Source organism: Dromiciops gliroides, chromosome 2 (genome assembly GCF_019393635.1).
Source record: "Dromiciops gliroides isolate mDroGli1 chromosome 2, mDroGli1.pri, whole genome shotgun sequence".
Lineage (NCBI taxonomy): Eukaryota > Metazoa > Chordata > Mammalia > Microbiotheria > Microbiotheriidae > Dromiciops > Dromiciops gliroides.
In genome coordinates, this window is record NC_057862.1 from 439,499,191 (window position 1) to 439,517,135 (window position 17,945).

General features: G+C 43.0%; 1 protein-coding gene across 1 annotated transcript in view; it reads right to left on the reverse strand.

The window, feature by feature from the left end:
• Window positions 1-17,945, reverse strand: part of COL20A1 (collagen type XX alpha 1 chain) — a 76,057-nt gene that overhangs the window by 30,790 nt on the left and 27,322 nt on the right. The window contains exons 9-19 of the mRNA XM_043986075.1: window positions 16,532-16,696; window positions 16,068-16,225; window positions 14,943-15,072; window positions 13,888-14,054; window positions 13,400-13,523; window positions 12,906-13,045; window positions 11,496-11,625; window positions 10,475-10,617; window positions 9,854-9,986; window positions 4,195-4,337; window positions 3,637-3,766 (exon numbers count right to left, since the gene is read on the reverse strand). Of these exons, the coding sequence (XP_043842010.1) occupies window positions 3,637-3,766; window positions 4,195-4,337; window positions 9,854-9,986; window positions 10,475-10,617; window positions 11,496-11,625; window positions 12,906-13,045; window positions 13,400-13,523; window positions 13,888-14,054; window positions 14,943-15,072; window positions 16,068-16,225; window positions 16,532-16,696 (1,563 nt within the window). The remainder of the gene's footprint in view (window positions 1-3,636; window positions 3,767-4,194; window positions 4,338-9,853; window positions 9,987-10,474; window positions 10,618-11,495; window positions 11,626-12,905; window positions 13,046-13,399; window positions 13,524-13,887; window positions 14,055-14,942; window positions 15,073-16,067; window positions 16,226-16,531; window positions 16,697-17,945) is intronic.

Consider the following 17,945-nt stretch of genomic DNA (forward strand, 5'->3'; position numbering starts at 1 on the left):
GCATATTAAGAAGGTCAAAAGGGGCCAATCAGTCCCACTTCAAGTGAAAGCTATTCTTTGCTTTTTAATTATCAAGAAACCAAACTTGGCAAAATTGGGGACCAGGGAAGCTGTAGATAAAACCTCAGGTGTGCCTGAAAAGTTAAGGGTGATTTGTAGATTTGATTTCCTCAATTATTTTCACAGACATCCATATAATCTATCCCCAAGACCTTAAGTTTTCCTCATGAACTGTGGTTGTGATCTGCAGCATCTGGTAATTTGGACACAACAAACAGCTACTTCTGCGGAATGGGGCTTCTGTCTGTCAGTATCTGGCTTCTGGAAAATGTTTTTTGAACAAAATAAGTGCCCATTGACTTGGAAATGGCTAAAAAAATCTATAGTACATGAATGTAATGAAATATTTTTGTACAGTAAGAAGTGGAAAATCTAAGAAATTCAGAGAAACATGGGAATAGTTGCATGATCTGATGCAGAGTAAAATAAAGAGAACTAAGAGAACAATCTATATAATGATAACAATGTAAATTAAAAGATCACTAGAAGAAAGTTGGACTGCATGATCAGGAAAATCAATGGAGGTACTACAGAACAGATAATAAAATGTACCTATCTACTCATGTCAGGGGACTTCTAGCACTGACTATTGTACACACTGAGTTTACAATCACTACATCATAATTTTTTTTGCCTAACTCTTGTATTTTGACATAAGGAGACTGGGCAAGTCACTTAACCTCTTTTTTCCTTGAAGGCAGCTAGATGACTCAGTGGATAGAGCACTGGACTTGGAGTCAGGAAGAGCTGAGTTCAAATCCACCCTCAGACACTTACTAGCTGTGCGACCCTGAGCAAGTCACTTACCCTCGTTTTGCCTTAATTCAACAGAGAGGGAAATGACAAACCACTCCAGAATCTTTGCCAAGAAAACCCTGCACTGACCTGCTATGAGCCATGGGGTCACAAAGAGTCCAACATGACTGAATTACTGAACAATAACAATTTAAACAAAGTTGAAATAATTTTCATGAAAAGAGAAGAGACATCAATAAAATGTTTTGGGGTTTTTGTTTTTTTGTTTTAAAGGAAAATGGTATTTAGATGAGAGAGCCAGGGTAAGGAAATGAAGAGATCAGTTTCCAGGTGATGTTAGCATTTACAATGCCACCTCAGTTATCCAGACTGACACATTATTCCTGCCGCTATAGTTCAGAATGAAGGTCCTTTCATTCCTTTCCCTGGTCATTGTGTTTATTTTTTAAAATATTTGTACTGATAGCTTTTGTGTTTATGCTTTCATTTCTAAATGTAACCCTTCCCTCACCTTTATCCATCAAGCCATCCCTAGTAACAAAAGTTTAAAAAAAAAGCTTTTTTTAAAAAAAGCAATTTAGCAAAACTATCCAATACATCACCCAATCAGGCAGTATATGCAATGATGCTCATATATAGTTCTCCACTTCTGAAAAGAGGTATGCTTTTCTCATCTCCTCTTTGGGACTAAAATTGGTCAATATAATTACATGGGTCTTCACACTTAAACAGGACATTGACAAGCTAGAGTTCATCCAAAATGGATTATCAGATGGAGGTAGGATATAGTCAGATAACACAGAGAGCTGGCCCATGTAAAGATGAGAGGCTGGGTAGTTTGACTAGGTGATTGCCTACATATAGTAATATAGCCTCTTTTCTCCTCCACCACCCTGGTCTGGGCTCTCAGCTCTCAGTCTTAGACTATCCAGTAGCCTGCTGTTTGGTCTTCTGGCCTCAAGTCTCTCTCCACTTTAGTCTATCCTCCACTCAGCTATCAAAGTGATGTTTCTAAAGTGCAGGTCTGATCATGTCGCCCCTCTGTTCAGTAAACTCCAGGGACTCTTTATTATACCCAGGATCAAATATGGAATCCTCTGTTTGACTTTTAAAACCCTTCATAACCTGGTCCCTTTTTACCTAGTATTCTTATAAAAGTAATCTGCTATCAAGTGACACTGGTGTCCTTCCTGTTCCTCCCTCCCACAAGACACTCAATTTCCAGGCTCTGTGCATTTTCACTGACTGTCCTCCATGCTGCCTGAAATACTCTCCCTTCTTGCTTCTGTCTCCTGAATTCCCTGGCTTTCTTCGATTCGCTGCTAAAATCTCAGCTTCTGAAAGATTTGTCTACACCCCGCCATGCTAGTGCCTTTACTCTGAGATTATCTCCAGTTTATCCTGTCTATATTTTATTTGGACATAGTTTACATTTTACCTCTTCCATTAGATTGTCAGCTTCTTAAAAGAGAACAATTTTTTTCTTTTCTTTGTTAGAACAGTGATTGGCAGGGGCAGCCAGGTGGTGCAGTGGATAAAGCACTGGCCCTGGATTCAGGAGGACCTGAGTTCAAATCTGACCTCAGACACTTGACATGTATTAGCTATGTGACTCTGGGCAAGTCACTTAACCCTCATTGCCTCACAAAATAAATATTTTTTTTTCTTTTTCTTTTCTTTTGGTGAGGCAATTGGGGTCAAGTGACTTGCCCAGAGTCACACAGCTAGTGTCAAGTGTCTGAGGCCGGATTTGAACTCAGGTACTCCTGAATCCAGGGCCAGTGCTTTATCCACTGCACCACCTAGCTGCCCCAGAAAATAAATAGATAGATAGATAGATAGATAGATAAACAAATAAATAAATGACTAAATAAATAAATAGAAGAACAGTAATTGGCAAATAAGAGGGTGCTTAATGAAGTTGGCTTGAATTAATATTGGGGCACTAGTAAGAACAGCTAGGTGGCTCAGTGGATAGAACACTAGGCCTGGAGTCAGGAACCTGAGTTCAAAATCTAGCCTCTGACATTTAATTAGCTGTGTGACCCTGGGCAAGTCACTTAACCATTTCTGGCATCAGTTTCCTCAACTTTAAAAAGAGCTGAAGAAAGAAATGACAAACCACTCCAGTATCTTTTTCAAGTAAACCCCAAATGGGGTCATGAAAAGTTGGACATGACTGAAAAGACTGAAAAAACAACAGTAAGGGCCCTCCCCCTTATATACATACCTAATGATCTCTCCCCCTTGGCCTTTTCATAATTGCTAAATGTCCAGGATTTATTCCTTATGGTAAAGATCTTCTAGTTTCCCTCTTAAAATGAAAACACCCTTGGAAGGAAACAGTATTTAGTCCTCCACACCATGAGATTATCAAAGTCTTTCCTCCCTCACTGAAAGGACTCTGGCAGGATTAGGGCATTGGGAGTCCAGAAGGAGACAGGAAAAGGGCAAGAAATGGTTCAGCAAGAGGAAATAGAGTATGCTAAAGGCAAACTCAAGTCTGGCATAATAGAGAGGGCCCTAGGCTCCAAAGTCAAGAGATCAGTCTGCATCCACCACTTAACAGCTAGGGGACCAAAAGAAAGTCATTTAATATTTTGAAGCCTTGATTTCCTCATCTCTAACATGGGGATAATAATTCCTGGCCTGCCCTACTTCGCAGGACTGTTGGGAAGATCAAATGAGACCTGACACATGATTAGGTTTGGAAAGAAGTTAAAAGTACTGTACCAGTGTAATGCCAAGATCAATTACTGCTCATCAGCCATTGATAGCTGTGCCTGGAAATGGGGGGGGGGGTAAGGTTGATGCACTCACCAGTCCTTCCTATGGCAGACACAACATTACTCTCCCCCAGGCTGTAGACAGCTGAAACCATAACCTTGTACTTGGTCCCAGGGAGCAGGAGAGGAAGTGTCACGTGGTTCTCAGGGCCAGGAACTATGATCTACCGGGACCAGCAGAAAGAATTTTTGTCATGCAAGCAAGGACATGTCTGTCTCCATTCTGTTCATCATTACTAATTGAAAAGTGTTCTCTTTGTTCAGTTATGCACTTTTTCCTTCAGATTAAGGACTCCCTAAAGGTAGAGCTACGTTTTCTTTCATAGACTAACCCCTGTGCCCACCCCCTAGGGCAGGACTGTGTCTCTTTCCACAGACTAGCTCCACCTATCCTTGAGGGCAGTGCCCTATCTCCACTTCTCACCACATCCCTTCCCCAGCCCACACCTCTCTTGCCCAGCCCATACTAGATCCCATCTACCTCCTATCATAGGACTCAATATACAAGATAGCCTCTATAAAGTGGAATGTACTGGCCACCTTACTAGAATCTCAGTTGAATGATTCTTCCCCAATTCTGCCCTGAACTTACTGTTTTCTCAGGGCCAGAGCCAGAGGCCAGGGCATAGGTGAGTCTATAGTGCAGAACGTTGTCGTTAGGGGGTGTCCAGAGGATCCGAAGGCTGCTGGGAGTCTCTGAGGCTAACACAAGGTTCAGGGGTGGATTCCTGCTCACTGCAGCAGAGAACACAGTACTTTGGGAAAGGAAGACGGGACTGCCTAGAGGTGGCAAGAGTCACTAAGACACATGGGGTCATCTCACCAATCTTATGAAAAGGACAAGGGACAGTGACATGTGAACTACACTGGAAGTAGAATAGTGGGGGGTCCCAGGGGAGAGGTAGAAAACTGGTGTACCTTGATTTAAGGAAATCTATTAGGCAACCCTTTGAGCAGCTTCTTTCTTTTTCTTTCTTTCCTTCTTTCTTTTTTTTTTTTTTTTTTGGTGAGACAATTGGGATTAAGTGACTTTCCCAGAGTCACACAGCTAGTAAGTGTCAAGTGTCTGAGGCCAAATTTGAACTCAGGTCCTCCTGACTCCAGGGTTGGTGCTCTATCCACTGCGCCACCTAGCTGCCCTGAGCAGCTTATTTCTTTCTCTGTACCTTCTTGTTCATGCAGTTCCTTCCACCTAGAATGCTGTCCTACTTACCTATTTCCATCCCACAAACTAGAGCTTAACTTCAGTCACTTCTCAATGAGTGCTTCCCTGATTACTCCCACCCATTGCGATCCCCCTTTCATTTAAGCATATATTGTTGTGACGTTCTGATTTAGTCAAATCCCACAAACACTTATTGAACACCACAAGGAGGGCATGTGCTAAACACTTGGGAATCAGACAAAAATAAAACAGTCCTTGCCCTCAAAGAGCTTACATTTTATTTAGAGAAGGAAGAAGACAAAAATGGGACAGAGACTGAATTCATTATTTCTTTGGTACATTAACTCCCAGATGATAGCATTGCCTTTTCAGGTCTGCATTTCCTATGCAATTTACATTCTACTTACAGAGTTGCCCAGAGCACAGAGGTTGTCTTTTCCAGAGTCAAAGCCAGTATGTGCCAGAGGCAGACCTGGAACCCTAGTCTTCCCAGTTTGAGGCCAGTTTTTTAATAATTACATTATATTGCCTGATGAATATATTCAAGATAAATTGAGGGAGAGGGAGAGGAGTATTAAAAATTATGGGGATCAAAGAAGGTTTCCCATAGAAACAGCCCATGAGCTGAGCATTGAAGGCAGCTAAGGATTCCCAAAGTGAAGGTAAGAAAGAAGGGAGTAGGGGGCAGTGAGGTGGCGCAGTAGACAGAGCACCAGCCCTGGAGTCAGGAGGGCCTGAGTTCAAATCCGGCCTCAGACACTTGACACTTACAAGCTGTGTGACCTTGGGCAAGTCACTTAACCCCAATTGCCTCACTTTTAAAAAGTTAAAAAAAAAAAAAAGAAAGAAGGGAGTCCATTCCAGACATGGAAGTCAGAGACAGAATGTTGAGTTGAGGAAACAGCAAGTAAGGAGGTGAGCTGGTCTGGCTGGAGTGCAGAGTGCATGAATAATTTTTTTTGGTTTTTTGGTTTTTTTTTGGTGGGGCAATGAGGATTAAGTGACTTGCCCAGGGTCACACAGCTAGTAAATGTCAAGTGGCTGAGGCCGAATTTGAACTCAGGTCCTCCTGAATCCAGGGCCAGTACTTTATCCACTGTACCATCTAGCTGCCCCCATGAATAATTTTTAATAAGACCTAGATTGCCATTATTCACTCATTTTCATTAAGCATTTCCCTCTTCCACCTCCTGTTTTTTCAATGGAAACACCCCTGAGAAAGATCTCACCCTTAATCCATACTGTTGAGTAAATGAGTTTATCTAAGACATTTTAAAGGAAGGGCTGGGCAGCATTGAGCAATAATTTTGCCTAGGTCTAACTCTAACCCCAACCCTGATTCTAACTGTGAAGAGGCAAACAAAGGAGCATGTATTTGATCCTAGAAATGACTGGGAGGCACCAGAGCTTCTTGAGCAGAGTGATATGGTCAGACTTGTGCTTTAGGAAGATGACTTCAATAACACAGTGAAGAATGGATAGGAAAGGAGGAAATTAGGAATTTCATGGGGTGGTTAATGTCTTTTGTCATAGAAGAGGACCAGTTATGCTGACTGACTCATCAGACCAAATGTGAGCTTAGAAGGTTCTACCACAGGTCAGATACAAATAGTCCAAATGAACATTTGGAGTGGAGATGGCTCTAAATTTGTGCCTCATGTTTCTTTTGAGCTACTGCTCACAGAGCACAGCACCTTCTTTCTTTGATGAGGGCATGTGATGCTGGGCAGTCCCGTGTCAGTGTCTCCCATGTTTCACATTTGATTCCAAAGCTCTTCAGAAATACCTTGAGAATGTTTTTGCGTCACTTCTGACCTCCATCTAAGCACTCGCCTTTTGTTAGTTCTCCATTAAAAAAAGTCTTTTAGGCAAGCGTGTGTTTGCATTTGAACAACATGGCCAGCCCATCAGAGTTGCATTCTTTGCAGTAGAGTTTGAATGCTTGTCAGTTCACCTTGAGAACAGACCTTACTATCCAGTACCTTATCTTTTCCAGGTGATCTTCAGAATCTTCCTAAGACAATTCAAATGGAAGTGATTCAGTTTCCTGGCATGGTGTTAGTATGCTGTCCAGGCTTCACAGGTATACAACAATGAGGTCAGCACAACAGTTCTATATACCTTCAGCTTGGTAGACAGCCTAACAACTCTTCTCTCCCCTATTTTCTTTCAGAGCTTCCCAAACACTGAGCTAGCTCTGGCAGTGTGTGTATCAACGTCATCATCTATGTGTACATCCTTGGAAAGTAAAATGCCAAGGTAAGTGAACTTATCCATGGTATTCAAAATTTCTCCATTTCCTATAACTGATAGTTCTGCATATGGATGGTGTGGTACTGCATGGTGGAGAACCTCTTGCGGGGGCGGGGGGGCATTAATTGTCAAATCTAAGTTAGCACAAGCAGCAAAGAACCGATCCATACTCTGTTGCATCTCAGGAGTTTAATTAGGGAATTAATTAATTTAATGTACAAGCAGGAGGTGATGAGGGACTGAAGTAGGGTGATGGTCATAAGAGTGGGGAACAGATATTGTGGAGGTAGAATCAACAATATTTGCAATATTGTATTAGACATGAGAGTAAGGGACAGGGAAGAGTCAAGAGTGGCTGTGAGATTTTGAAACTGAGTGATCAAAAGCATATTACTTGGGGCAGCTAGGTGGCACCGTGAATAAAGCACCGGCCCTGTAGTCAGGAGTACCTGAGTTCAAATCTGGCCTCAGACACTTAACACTTACTAGCTGTGTGACCCTGGGCAAGTCACTTAACCCCCATTGCCTCACTAAAAACAAACAAACAAACAAAACAAGACAAAAAAGCATATTACTTTAACTCTCGTGTGTGTGTGTGTGTGTGTGTGTGTGTGTGTGTGTATCTTGTTTCGCCCAACCAGACATATAGACTCATAGAATGTCAGATCTGGGAGGGACCTTAGAGATAATCATTTTGCAAATAGGGGAATTGAGGTTCAGAAATAACTTATTTAAAGTCACACATAAAAGTAGTAGCAGAGTCTAGACCTAGGTGCTAATTCTAGCTCTGCAACAAGCTCTCTATGTGACTTTTGGTAAGCAACATATTAATATAGATTACAAGTTTCCAGAAGGCTAGGATTGTGTCTTTTCCCTCTCTGTAACTCTCCTGGTCCTTAGCCCAGAGCTTTGTATATAGTAGGTGCTAGTTGAATGAGTACATCAACCTGGTCCTTTGAGGGTCCCGTGACATCACAAGACACTAAATTCTCAGCGGTAGATATAGAAATCTCCAACCATCTCCAACCACCCTAGGACAACCTCTTCAGAGACTCTTCTGCCATTATTTCCTTCCTGGGCCACCCACCTGAGCTTATACAATATGATACGTCTTAGCCCCTGTAATCTATAGACAACCGTGTGTCATGGGCTTGAAATCAGGGCTATTTTCCCAATACCAGCAGTACCTTTAGGCTCCCACTCATAGGAATCTTCCTGAAAAGCCAGTGCAATTTTTTCTTCCAGGGACCAAGGGAGAAAGGGTACAGAGGATGCAAGATTACAAACATGCTACATCCATTCTATGGCCGTGAAACCATTAGGCAGAAAATATTAATTAAGAGAACCTTTGGGGGGATAAGGTCTTTAAACATCATCTGCCATCTCCAGCATAAGAACCAGTCTTCAGACAGAGTGATTCCTCTTATTTTCCTAAGTGCCCTGTGTGAGTAAGCACTTATATGCTCAGAAAAAGCTTCGCCTACTGTTCAGGTTAAGTGGAAAATCTGACCATAGACCAGTCATATTCATTAGACAAAGTCCATGCTATAAATTAAGTGCCCTGGAGCCAATTAGCCTATTGGCCTCCTGAACTATACAAGATCCTTTTGGAAAACATTGAACTTCAGAGATGGAAGAGACCCTAGAGATCATCTAAATGAACCCCCTCATTTCACAGAAGAAATGGAAGCCCAGAGAAGGGAAAGGACTTTCTCAAGGTCAAGCAGTGAGTAAATGAGAAAACTTTTGGCCAAGATGCAATGAAAGCTTTATTATTTGTGCATAGTATTTCATTAGTGGATGAGCTAGGGCATAATTTTAACCTTAGACTGACCTTGCCACCAAATCTAGAAAACTCCAGAGCCTTCTTTTCCAAATGTCTGCCTGTGTGGGGAATAACCTCAATTTGGTATCCATCTGAGTCATTGGGGATTAAGGCAGTGTTGGAGTAGGATGGGGGGAGGGGAAGTCAGGGTTGGGGAAGAGAATCATATAGGATATCAAAAAGTCCAACAGACATAATTGAAGGGTGTTCTGGAGCCAGCTCAAGTCAGTCTGTTGTTTCTTTTTCAGCATGAGCATCTACACCTCAAAAGTTATATAAATTGGGGCAGCTAGGTGATGCAATGGATAAAACACCAGCCCTGGATTTGGGAGGACCTGAGTTCATATCCAGCCTCAGACACTTAACAATTACTAGCTGTGTGACCCCGGATAAGTCACTTAACCCTCATTGCCCTGCCCCCTCCAAAAGTTATATAAATCAGGGATAAATTTATTGTCCTAATGATTATTAATAATGCAGACGAAACTTTAAAATGTGTCAGGAATAGGCTTTTTTCCCTCCGAGAGCTAATTGTTAAATATTTACCAGCATACCTTGGTTTATTATAGTATTACACAACCATCAAAAGAGAGTGTGTGATGGAGATTACATTCTCCTAGATATTGTGTTATCCATGACCCTACTCTCTTTCCACTAGTGTATAATGGAATATATAATGGTGATCAACACACCATAATCATAATGTAGGTGGTATATTCTGGGGTGCACTGGTAAATGTTTAACAACCAGCTCTCTGAAAAAAAATGCATTCATGATGACTTTTAAGTGTAATCTCCATTATTAACATTTTCTCCATCACTTTGTTAAATCTGGATAATTAATAAAACAATCAAGCCCTGATTTGTAGCATTTGCTAATTCTGGCTTCAATATGCCTCTGGTTATATTTTATATATAAGTAGGTATACACCATAGACTCTGAGCTGTGGCTCTAGTTTTATTTGGGCAGTCTCTCCTCAATGATCAAAAAGGGGAATTTATCACTTACTTGGAGTATATCGGAGGGACACTGTGTCACTGCGGGCCCCATCTCTGTAATAGGCTAAGATGGAGATCTCATATTCTGCATGCTTCCCTAGACCAGGCAAAGTAGCAGTGCCTAGGTTCCCTGGGACAGAAATCTGGGTTGGGAGGAAAAAAAAGAGGGAATAAGAAATAAAGATTACATTCTCCCAGATACTGGGACTGATTAATTTCATCTGTGTGTTATCTACTGAGGAGATTGATTCAATTAAGAGATGTTGGTTCTGGGGGTTTCTAATTTTTAAGGCTGAATTCCTCCCGTGCAGGGCAGGAAGACGTGTACTGAAAGAATCTGGTGAAATTTGGTCCAGGCCGGGGAAAGATGGTGACTCCACTCTATTGACTCTTTCTCCAGGGAAGGAGCAGCAGTTGTCTAACTCAAGGATACTTGGTCCTTGGGCTTGGCCTTTAGGGAGGGCTCTGGCCAGCTCCAGAGAGTTCCCAGCTTTGTCAATGGGTCTTCCCATCATGGGATAATTAGTGGCGGGGGGGGGGGGTCTCTTGTGTCTCCTTTGTAAGACAGAGATCTATCAGACTCTACTCCTTGAAATGCTCCCCACCTGGACCCCACTTCTTATACTTGTACCTCATAGGCTTTTCCTTCACCTAAGGGCATCCATTTGATCTGATAAACCACCACACCAGAGGCTGCTGCAGCAGCCCACTCCAGCCGGACATCATCCCCTGGCAGTTCAGTTACTTTTAAGTGGCTTGGGGCTGGAACTTTTCCTAAAGGGCAGAAAAAGGAGGAAAACTCTTGACCTTGAGTATTGTGATTAAGATGCCCACTAGTCCTGCCCCCTCTTTGCTGATTCCAGCTGCCTGTGAGTAGGGGCACAACAGATGGCTGGGGAGCTCAACAGTATCCTAACATCTGGCCCCGACTCATGCTACAGCTCTCAAACAGACAGCAGCCTGGGAATCCAGGGCCTGGCAGCAATCTTCATAATTCACTGATTTCATGATCATTATTAGATTCCTTGAATAGGAGTCAGCATAGGGATAGGAGACAAAAAGAGGCTTCTGTCTCTGCAGGGGTTAAGTAGATCTGTGAGATGACAACTTTTCCATATACCCTTTCATGTCATCCCTTTCTTCTGTCTTTCCCAAAATTTCAGGAGAATCCATCATGCAGACTGGGATAAAGACAGCTTATTTTCCAAGGAATTACCCTTGTTTTTCTAGAATCTTGTTCCATAATCTTATGTTCTGTTTCTGACTTTCCAAATTTTGGTTTCATTCAACAAATATTTATTAAGCATCTCTGAATCTAGATTCCTGAAATTCTGTGATTATATCCTCAGAAAGGAGTTCTCTCCCCAAGGCCAGCAGGGAACTTGTAATAATTGCTTATATTTATATAGGGATTTAAGGGTAAACATTTATTATCCCAATTTTAAAGACAAGGAACCTGAGGTTCAGAGAGATTAAATGACTTACCTGTGATCACTCAACTGTTTAATGACAGATAAATCCAGTTCACCCCATACCAAGTTCAACATTCTTTTCCTCGCTCTATTGTATCTATTTATGGAGATGTATCAGAGACATGCTTTGTCCTTTGTCTTGGAGAGATCTCACTACCTCACTACTTTCTGTTCACTCACGTGTGGTCACTCGTCCAGTGAGTGTGGAGGAATCACCCTCTTTGTGGATTGATGTGACACTGACAATATATGAGGTGGAGGAGGATAATGCAGTCAGTTTGACAGAAGAGGCATTCCTGGAGACATCTATCTGCAAGGTAAAGGTAAGCTCTAGGCTTCTACAGCAGTCTAGGCTATAGACAGTCACTCCCACCCCCAGAGAGGATGGGGCATCCACCTCACCTGATGACCATGAAATTTACTACCCCTCCCAAAATCAGTCAGCCCATTCCCAGGAGACCAGGCAAAAGGATGTATTTTGAAGTTCACAGACATCCTTCAGCAGAAAAGAGCTCACAAAATACAGTTTATAATGGATGAGGGTACATCTCCATAACTGTGGAGTTGTATTATTCCTCTGTGGAAAAAACCTGCAGCGCAGAGTCTCTAGTTGTCTTGGTATGTTTCCATTGATATTTGGAGTATTTTTTTTCTTTTTTAGGTCAACTGAAGCCCCTTGTGATTATACCTGCATATATGATGACTCACCTCTTTTCCCCTTTCCCAGTGGCTGTAACTAGTTAGTTAGGGTGTACATGGAACTATACTGACCAAGATTATGGATTAGTCAAGCACAGGTGGTAATTCCTGATTGGTTGAGTGCTTGGCATGGATTGTAAAACTCTACAATAGGATTAACAAAGAAAGTCAAAAGTTGAGTGGAGTCAGGCCACAGCAAAGACAGTCCTAGAAATAGAGCAGAGTAGTTGAAATGCATGAGTCATGTGAAGGTGTCTTCCTTAGAAGACAGTCCACAGGGACTGAACCCCAGACAAACTTGAAAGAACCCAGACATTATATAGCACTCATAAGCTTAGGAGCTATCTGTATTTCTAAGTAGATTTCCTTCATGCACTTTGATCACACATAACCTCATGGTGATACTTCTGAATTTATTCCATTTCCTTGTAAATAAACACTAGAAATAGCACAGAATCTCCTGTGAGAGTGTGTGACAGAGGGAAGAAGGGAAGGAAGGCTGGAAGCTTTGAATGATTTAAAAAATTATCATAAGAGGAACTGGAAACCAGGGAGCTTAGAACTAGTAAGTCACATTTCTAAGGCACAACTACATTTAAGCTAAAAACTTTTCTAGTTTCTAAGGTATCTATCAGCAGCATCTTGGCCCTTCCCTTCTCTGTACTGTTTCCTACTGCTTCCCTTCCCATCCCCCTACTCCAGGCTTCTCATTCCATCATCCCAAGGTGACCACTAAGTTGTCATTCTATGTCACTCACCTAGATTAAAAAATGAGTGTCACTCATCTCAGAGGAAATGAGGAAAGAAATCCAAGCCTTCAGGTTGTACTATGGGACCCTCTGGTATTTGCCCTACCATGACTGAGATCATATTCTTCTGTTAGACACTCACCTCCCCAGCTTGGTTCCCTTCCAGTGAGACATAGGACACATGGTACATGCGCACCCCCCGTGATGATGCCTCCCAGTGAACTCGCACAGAGCTGTGGCTGACCTCAGAGAAGCTCAGGTGTTTGGGGAGTTCCAAGGACACTACAAATTCAGCATCATGTACTTAGTCAGGGACTGTGAGGATTTGGGTTCTAATATATAACTTTGAATGTGTCTTCTAAGTAAATATACTAAGGTTGTGTTAGATTGTGGGGGTTATTTGACCAAGAAGGAGACAAATCTGAAAGGAAATATTCTGTTTTGATCCTTCCCCTGCTCCTCTATGATATATTCCTTGACCACTTTCCTTTTGTAAGAGGATAATGCCTCTTAAGGAGAAGATGGAGGAAAGACAGGGAGCTGTCCAAAGTTTGGAGGGGGGGTGGAGTCAAAAGGAGAAATAAAAAGGGAGAAACAGGGGATTTATGAAAGAGGAATCATCAGGGTGTCACTCACAGGTCTTGACTCGGATGCTCTGAGGCTCACTGACATCCTCCCCAAAGAGGGCATACACAGCAATGCTATACTCTGTGCCGGGAGCCAGACCTTCCAGCAGAACTTCAGGATCCCCCACTCGAACCTAGAGCATAAGACCCCAATAGACTATTGTGGTGGGAGGTTTGATCAAGCTGAGTATTCATCACCCTCACCCTAGGACTCCCCAATTCTCCACTACCATCTTTCCCATTATTTGCTTTTCACTTGTTGTGTGACCTTGGGCAAGTGACTTTCTCATTCTGGGTTTCACTTTCCTCATTTCTAAAATAAGGGGGTTAAACTAGTTTCAGGTCTTATAAAAAGAAGCTCTCCACCATCATTTCTACAATATCCTCCTGTAGATTGGGCTGGTCTGGAGCACCCCTAAAAAGTTACTGGTTGGGTTGACCTCAGGACCCTAGCAAGCACTTCAAGTGAGAGTTCCTGAGGAACAAGTTGGCACATACCTCTTTACCACCTTCCTCTTCCTCCTCCACCTCCTGCTCTCTAGGGGAAGCTGATGAAGTGCAGTGGACCAAGTAGTGGGTAGCTTTATTTGTGGGCTGCCAGGTCAAGTGGATACTACTGTGGGTTACGCTGGAAATGGTCAGTGAGCTTGGTGGAGACAATGGTACTGTCCAAGGAGAGCACAGTGTCAGAGAGGCAGGACAGGTGGGCCCCACATTAAGAAAACTCATAATGGAAATCAATCTTACAAATGGAATGAATTGGGGGCAGTTAGGTGGCACAGTAGATAAAGCACCAGCCCTGGATTCAGGAGGACCTAACTTCAAAGCCGGCCTCAGATACTTGACACTTACTAGCTGTGTGACCCTGGGCAAGTCACTTAACTCTCATTGCCCCACAAACAAAACAAAACAAAAACAAAAAACAAAACAAAGGGGATGAATTGGGGTCGGGGATGAGGAGATGGCAATAACATTCTTTACATGACAGCAATAACTTAAATTTCTATAGCATCTGAAGCTTTAGAAAGCCCTTTCCAAATAACCTCCCTGTGAGGGAAACAATACAAGTAGCGTCCCCATTTTAGAAATGAGGAAACTTAGCCTGAATCATGTGGGCTATCCACAGCCACACAGATGGCTAGCATCATACCCAGTATTTGAACCCAGGTTTATTGACCCCAAGTCTGGTTACTCTTTGCACCATACCATGATGCTTTCTCTATTGTATGAATTGAGGTCCACCTGCATAATTATGATATTTCAAGTGGAGAAACTGAAGCTCAGAAAGGTGCTGCATCTTGTCCAGGGTAACAAACAGAGCAAGTCAGCAGTCAGCAGGAGCCCCCCCAATCCACAGTCCTAGGCCCTTCCCCCTTGACAACTCTCAATATGGCTTCTAGAATAGGACTAGATCCTCTCATAAGATCTGGCATTATAATGAATCTCCCAAAGCCTGGAGAAGAAGCTAAGAGCTCCTTGACATTCAAAGGTCCCTGGGTCCAATTCTTTAAATTCAAAGGTAAGACCTAAGCACAGAGCTGCTCCTAACCTACATGTAGTCACAATGTCCCGGAGCCCCTCTCCAACACCATTCTTATACACAGGAAACACTGTAACCAAGTACTCTGTGTTGGAAGTCAAATCCAGCAGCTGGGCAGATGAGGTAGCCCCTTCCACTGTGACCTGCAAGAGAAAGAGGTGAGGACAGAACAACCTGACTCCAGTGCAATAGTGGGGCTGGAGAGGGCCTCCCATATAGCACGTAGTCAAAAATTATTGCACTGGGCCCAAGACATTTACATTCTAGCCCTAGCTCTGCCTCCTATTCATTGACCTTGGGCAAGTTATAGAACATCTCTGGGCCCCAACTTAAAAATGTGTTAAATGAGGAGTTGGAACAAGATAATCTCTAAACACCCCTCCAGTTCTAATGTCCTATGATTTTTTTTAGTGTATGTTACAAACTTTATTTAAGGAGCTATCAAAAAATTATGTTTCGATCTGTTTTCAGATACTATCAGTTCTTTCTCTGTAGATGGATTGCAATTTTCATAAGTCCTTCAGAGTTGTCTTGGATCATTGCGTTGCTGAAAATAACCAAGTCATTCACAGCAGATCATCTTACAGCATTGCTGTTATTTTGTATACAGCACATTTCATTCTGCATCAGTTCATGTAGGTCTTTCCAGGTTTTTCTGATAGCATCCTGCTCATCATTTTTAAAATTACAAACTTTAATTCATCAGAACCCCAAACTCATGAGAATCCAACTCCTGGAAAACTAATCTATGCTCAAGAGTAGGACTCAGAGGCCAAGATTTAGAGGCTATTCTATTGTAAGGGCCCTGGGGACAGATTAGAGCCAGGGTTATATCAGTCAAATTAACCCCTAATCTGGGAACTTTAGGACTAACTCTAGCTATACCAAATGAATAGAAACAAAGAGTGGATGAACTAGGCATGCTTAGCCAGATGTTTGATTATCCTGCTTCCTGGTTTCCCTTCTAACCACTGTCTTCTTTGTTCAGACACCCCTTATCCCACCATGAGGGGGACAAAAAGAAGGCAAATGTGAACTTGAGCTCTGCCACGAGTGAATGGTTCCAACCAAAGGCCCAGATGAATCTTTTGCATTATTTGCAGGTTTTGATTATCCTTGTTCTCTTGGCTCCTCTTACCTCCCTGGGTGTGCCACCTCTGGAGGGATGATACACGATCCTGTACTTCCTGGCAGGCTCCAGAGGAGGGGTCCAGGCCAGGCGGAGCCCTGTGGCTGTCACCTCCGATACAATCAAATTCGTAGGGCTTGGGTGGAGCCATCTATTAGCCGGGACACCTGTGGGTGAGTGTAGGGGAGGGGAAGCAGGGGAGGGCTAACTCCCTTCAATATGCTACTTCCTCAAACACAGAAAAAAACCCACCCTAAAACAGGTCTCCAAAATGTTTCTCCATTAACAATTCCTTCAGCTCCCTCTGGAGGTCATTTCTAGAACTGGGAGCTGGCAGGGAAAAAGGACTGAAAAAGAAGTTCCCTCCATCACCCACTGATACAATGTCTTGCTGTCTAGTGGATACCACATTTCCACAGTGAGGTCACTGCTTGGACAAGGGGGCAAAGCTGTCGACAAATGTATGCCCTCACCTAGGTCCCTGCGCCTACTTCTCTCTTGGATCTTCCAGCAAAGGAGTCGGATGAGTCTGTTGGTCAGGTTGCCAAGGAGAGGGAAATCCTGGACATTGTGAACTGTGACATCCAGGGGTAGGGAGGCCAGGTCCATGAGCTCAGACTCATCAGCATTCTTCACTCCTACACAAAGAGCAAATCTGGGGGTGGAAGTGCTGCATGTACCTAAGAACCCTGTTCCTTCTGTTGTGTCATTTTCAGTCATGTCTGACTCTTAGAGATTCCATTTGAAGTGGTTTGCCATTTCCTTCTCCAGCTCACTTTACAGATGAGAAAACTGAGGCAAACAGGGTATGTGATCTGCCCAGGGTCACATAGTAAGTGTCTAAGGCCATTGTCCAACTCAGGTCTTCCTGACTCCAGGCCCAGCACTCTATCCACAGTGCCATCTAACTGCCTCTAAGGCTTTCTCTGATTTTCTTTTCCCAAGTTATCTCTCCTCCCCTGTAACACACAGAGATAGCACTGTGTACCACCCTGACAGCCCTACTTATACACTGATTTTTTTTGGCAGGTCAATGAGGTTAAGTGACTTACCCAGGGTCACACAGCTAGTGTCAAGTGTCTGTGGCTGGATTTGAACTCAGGCTCTCCTGAATCCAAGGCCAGTGCTTTATCCACTGTGCCACCTAGCTGCCCCTTACACTGATGTTTTTATGAAAATATGGGAAAGAAGGAAAGAAGGAAGGAAGGAAGGAAGGAAGGAAGGAAGGAAGGAAGGAAGGAAGGAAGGAAGGAAGGAAGGAAGGAAGGAAGGAAGGAAGACAGTCCCTGTCCTCAAGAAGCCTACCTCCTAACAAGAGGAGACTACATATACAAGGGAGTGGTGGCTGAGGAAGGGTGTGTTTTGGTCTGGGAAGACCTAGAGAGGGTAAGTGAAACGACTGGGTACTCCTTTGACTCCCCCTTTACAGAGGCAATTGTAATGTTGATTGATGACAGTTCTTAGAGCACAGAATGCAGGAAGGAATGGTGTGTACATGCTTTTGTGCAGGATGGAAAATTGCAGAAGACTAGTTTGCATAGGTATCTCATGTTCCCTACTAGCTTGTGAGACTCCTGGGGGCAGATATCACATCTTATGCATCTCTGTTTTCCACTTAATGCTAGGAATATGGACACAGTAGTGTCTTGTGTAGTAGTAGTTTGATGCATTCTGAAGATAAGGAATCCTTCTCCAAGGTAGAACTGCAGTTTAGCATAACCATCTTGATCAGAAAATGCTTGAAAGTCTTAAGGGCATATGTCCCACAGGGCTCTGCCCTGGGCTCTCCTCTCTATATACCGTCTTGCTCAGTGATTTCATCAGCCTCCATGGGTTCAAATATCGTCTCCATGCAGATGTTTCCCAGATCTATAGGCCCAACTCTAA